Consider the following 4,174-nt stretch of genomic DNA (forward strand, 5'->3'; position numbering starts at 1 on the left):
GAATATTGTGTTCATTCCTGGGTTCCTTACCTTAGGAAAGACATTAAATTGTTGGAAAGGGTTCAGAGGAGGGTCACTAGAATGGTATCTGGGATGGGGGGGTTGTCATATGAGGAGAGGCTGAAATCTCTCAAACTGACTTCTCTTGAAAAATAAAGAGTTAGGGAGGATCTGATTGAGGTGTTTAAGATTGGAAAGGGAATTGATAGTGTTTATGCATCATCTTTTTTTCATATTTAACAGTGAGAATAGTAGGAATAGGGGACACAAATATAAATTTTGGCAAGGTAGGAGTCATCTCCAAGAAAGAAAGTTTTATTTTTCTAACAGGGTAGTTGACCTTTGGAATGGGTTGCCTTCGGATGTTGTAGAGGTAGAAAACTTAAGTTGTTTTAAGAAAAAGCTTGATAAGTTTATGAATGATAAGGGTTTGCATTAAGATGTTTTTTTAATGATTGTAATTTAGTTTAGAGGATGGAACAGCCAAAATGGACCAATAGGTCCCATGTTGTCCCAAAACATTGTTATTATGTTATTAGAAGAATGATATATATATGTATATAACATTTTCCCTTGAATACTGCCATATAATAAAGTTCACTTTAACAAGTTTCAGAACACTGAAAAATAAGAAATGTCTCATTAAAACTGATATATAACAAACGTTCTCATTAGAATACTGAAATATAACAAAAGTTTTTAGTATAACACTGATTTATAGCAAACAGTATCCTCAGAATACTAATACATCACAAAAAACACTGAGGTATAACAAAACTCATCTTATAACACTAATATATGACTAATGTTCTTATTAGAAAATTGATATTTAACAATAATTATCATTAGAACACTGTATTACAAAAATTCTTTTACAAATACTGATATGTAACAGAAGTTCTCCTCAGAACACTATTAAGAAACGTTTTCTTCAGAGCCTGATATATAACAAAATTTCTCATTAGGACACTCATGAAACTAATTTTTTCATTCCTCCTCAGAACGCTGATTAAAGCAACTTGGTTTTTGTTATTCCTCCTCAGAACACTGATGGAAGTAACTTTTTTCATTCCTTTTCTGATCTCTGATGAAAGTAACTTTTTTTATTTTTATTTCACCTCAGAACACTGATGCTGGTGCAGAAGGAAGTGGTCAGGCTCTTTGGTCTCCTGGTTCTTGTTTAGAAGATTTCCGACCTAATCCCTTCATTGAATGCCAAGGTCATGGTCGTTGTAATTACTACACTACAGCCTATAGTTTCTGGCTTGCAACTGTTGAGAGAAATGCTGATTTCAAAGTTCCAGAATCTCAGACTCTGAAAGCTGGAGATCTTCGATCCAGAATTTCTAGATGTAAAGTATGCATCCGTAAAGTAACAGGACAAGGAACTGAAGATAATGGAATTTTCCTACCACCATCATCATAATAGTTCATTCAATTTTTGATTTTTCAGCTTTTTTTCAGTTTTTCATTGTTTTCTCTATAGTCATTTTTTTTAAAGAGAAGCTCCAACAAAATACGAGGCAAAAGCTTGAGATACTTTTTCTTTTCTTGGAGTTAAATTGAACCTGCTGGCAAGTTAAGATAAAAGGTTCAATTTGAGCTACATAGGAGAACTGTATTACTCCTGACATTGTGTACTTTTACACAAACATAATTAGGAAGAGTTTATCACAATGTGCCTTTGTTCATTAAATATTTTATAATTAATGGTGCTTTATAATAACACTGCCAAGACAAGCAAGTTTACATATATTTGATTTTATATGTATTGTACTATTTGATCTGTGTTGTGCTTATAATAACACTGCCAAGACAAGCAAGTTTACATATATTTGATTTTATATGTATTGTACTATTTGATCTGTGTTGTGCTTATAATAACACTGCCAAGACAAGCAAATTTACATATATTTGATTTTATATGTATTGTACTATTCGATCTGTGTTGTGCTTTATAATAACACTGCCAAGACAAGCAAATTTACATCTATATGATTTTTATATGTATAGTACTGTTTGATCTCTGTATTGTATTTGAGTGACTTATTAGTCCTATATTCATGAATGTCTTTAATTATAGAAGCAAAATTAATGCCAAGTTACCACGTTACAACTGTAACAACATAACTCACTATTTCATGTTAAGTTTTAAAAACTATTTGCAATGTACAGAAGGTCACTGCCAGGCTATCTCATATTAAAACACAATTTGTGTTTGTTTAATAAACAAGACAACCTAATACTTTTGTCAATAAGTGATTAGTAGTTTTGTTTAGTTTTTAATCTCCTTGTAAAGTACTTATAATGACCTTATTTTTATTTTTCTTAGAGTTTTTATAAAAAAAAAAGTGATTTATTGTTTTTATTATTAAAAGCTTGAAATTTTAGATGGTTACATGAATAATTTTTAAAATCAAAAGATATAAAAAAATTGGTGTTTTAGCTTAATATAGCAAATATTAACACATTAATAGTTCGTAATTTACATTTCTAGTTAACAGTTTTAAATAGAAAATTTCCAGAGCAGTCATAGTTTGTAGATTATGAGATGTAATCTCCAAAATAACAACTAATGATGATTTGGATAAAATATCATACCCAACTTAATACTATTTCTTACGATCAGTAATCTATTATTTATTGTGACAGATTAACTGATTATACTAATTGAAACAACTTTTAAAAACGTTTTTGCCAAATATAAAAACTAGTTAAAACGTTATTTTGACAATAAAGTGACCTCTTTACTGTAAATTTTAGCAGAAACCAGTATAATTTCTTTAATGGAGTGAGATGATTTAGGTTGTGGGAGGTGGCCCCTGTTGGGAGCTTGAAAGTATTGTAAAAGTAATAAAGTTTCAGAATTTTATATTAACTATTCTTGTAAGTTCCTCAGGTATATTAGAAACGTCAAACATAAAAACTGATTATCAAATATTTGTAATTCTACTTATTCCTTCACATTTATATCAGAATCTCAAGTTTTTAACATACAAATTCTGATTAAAAAGACTGATGGAAGGATGAAGAAAATTATGGATACTTCTTGTAAAGCTTTTTTTGCAATCTTAAGCCTCCTTTTTGGGGTTACTTATGGTTAGTGATGTCAAGTGCTGGTAAACGGGGTCATAGAAGAAGCTCTTAAGATGTTAATTCACTTAAGTAGGTTTGCGCTTGTAACTTTCAAAGTTTGATATATGGTCTTAGCGTTAGTGGTCCAATTTTGTCATTGACAGAGGAGTAGAGTAAGTCGTTTTATTTCGAAAAGACACTGGGAACAAGAGGTCATCAACGACAACAACAAAAAAGAGCCTGAATCAAAGGAAACAGAGAAAGGGTTTAATGTGTTATGGGATTAATTACTGCCACAGTGGTGAAGAAAAGTTAACCTGTAATTATATGTGCTCAGATAATTTCGGCCCGCTAAGGATTTCGCAGCTTGTCTTAGAATATTAAAGTAAAGAAATCATAACACTTTGTTATTGTTTATTGTGAGCAGTTTCCTTCATGGACGAATAACTTCTATTTAGTGTGTGCACTTGTAATGCTTAACTAATTCCAGTGAGATAACATGTTAAATCTGGCAATTTCCGAGATATCTTTTTGCATACAATTTTTAAATTGTTCTATTTCATTTTACTTCTTTTCCTTTAACAGTTAAAGTTCTGGTGGTATTCTAGTAAAAAATTCAAAAGAGTGGAGTTGAAAGCTTAGGCGTGTTTCTTCGTTTCTTTCACTATTAGTTTTCCGTTACTTATCTTCTAATTTCGTTCTTTTCCCGTTCCTATCTTATATCTGAATTCCTCAAACTTCTAATCCCTTTCTGTTCTGATTTGCCCTTATCTCTTTCTCTCGTTTTTCTCTGAACTTGCGCTTATCCAGGATTGATAAGACAGTTGTTTTTTATTTATGGTTTTGGAGGGTAAGTTAATTATATTTTTGGGAAATCTGTGTGGAGGTATGTGATGTTGTTTTAGCGCAAATCTACACAAAGGGCTATCTATGCTGTGTCCATTACGGGAAATCGAACCACGGATTTTATCGTTTAAGTCCGTAAATTTACTACTGACCCATCAGTTACATAGAGGAGTCATATTATTAGCACATTCCAATGTATGGCTGGAGACGGCTTGAATGGGTAATGATGAAAAACTTTAATATAACAGCAAAT

The 4,174-nt window shown here is 31.3% G+C and overlaps 1 protein-coding gene across 1 annotated transcript in view; it reads left to right on the plus strand.

Annotated features, from left to right (window-relative positions):
• Positions 1 to 2,878, plus strand: part of LOC106457252 (collagen alpha-1(IV) chain-like) — a gene marked incomplete at its 5' end in the record, with an annotated part of 6,538 nt that extends 3,660 nt beyond the window's left edge. The window contains one exon of the mRNA XM_013916645.2: positions 1,124 to 2,878. Coding sequence (XP_013772099.1) covers positions 1,124 to 1,426 — 303 coding nt within the window. The remainder of the gene's footprint in view (positions 1 to 1,123) is intronic.
• Positions 2,879 to 4,174: the final 1,296 nt, after the last annotated feature.

This window comes from Limulus polyphemus, unplaced genomic scaffold, assembly GCF_000517525.1.
Source record: "Limulus polyphemus unplaced genomic scaffold, Limulus_polyphemus-2.1.2 Scaffold308, whole genome shotgun sequence".
NCBI lineage: Eukaryota > Metazoa > Arthropoda > Merostomata > Xiphosura > Limulidae > Limulus > Limulus polyphemus.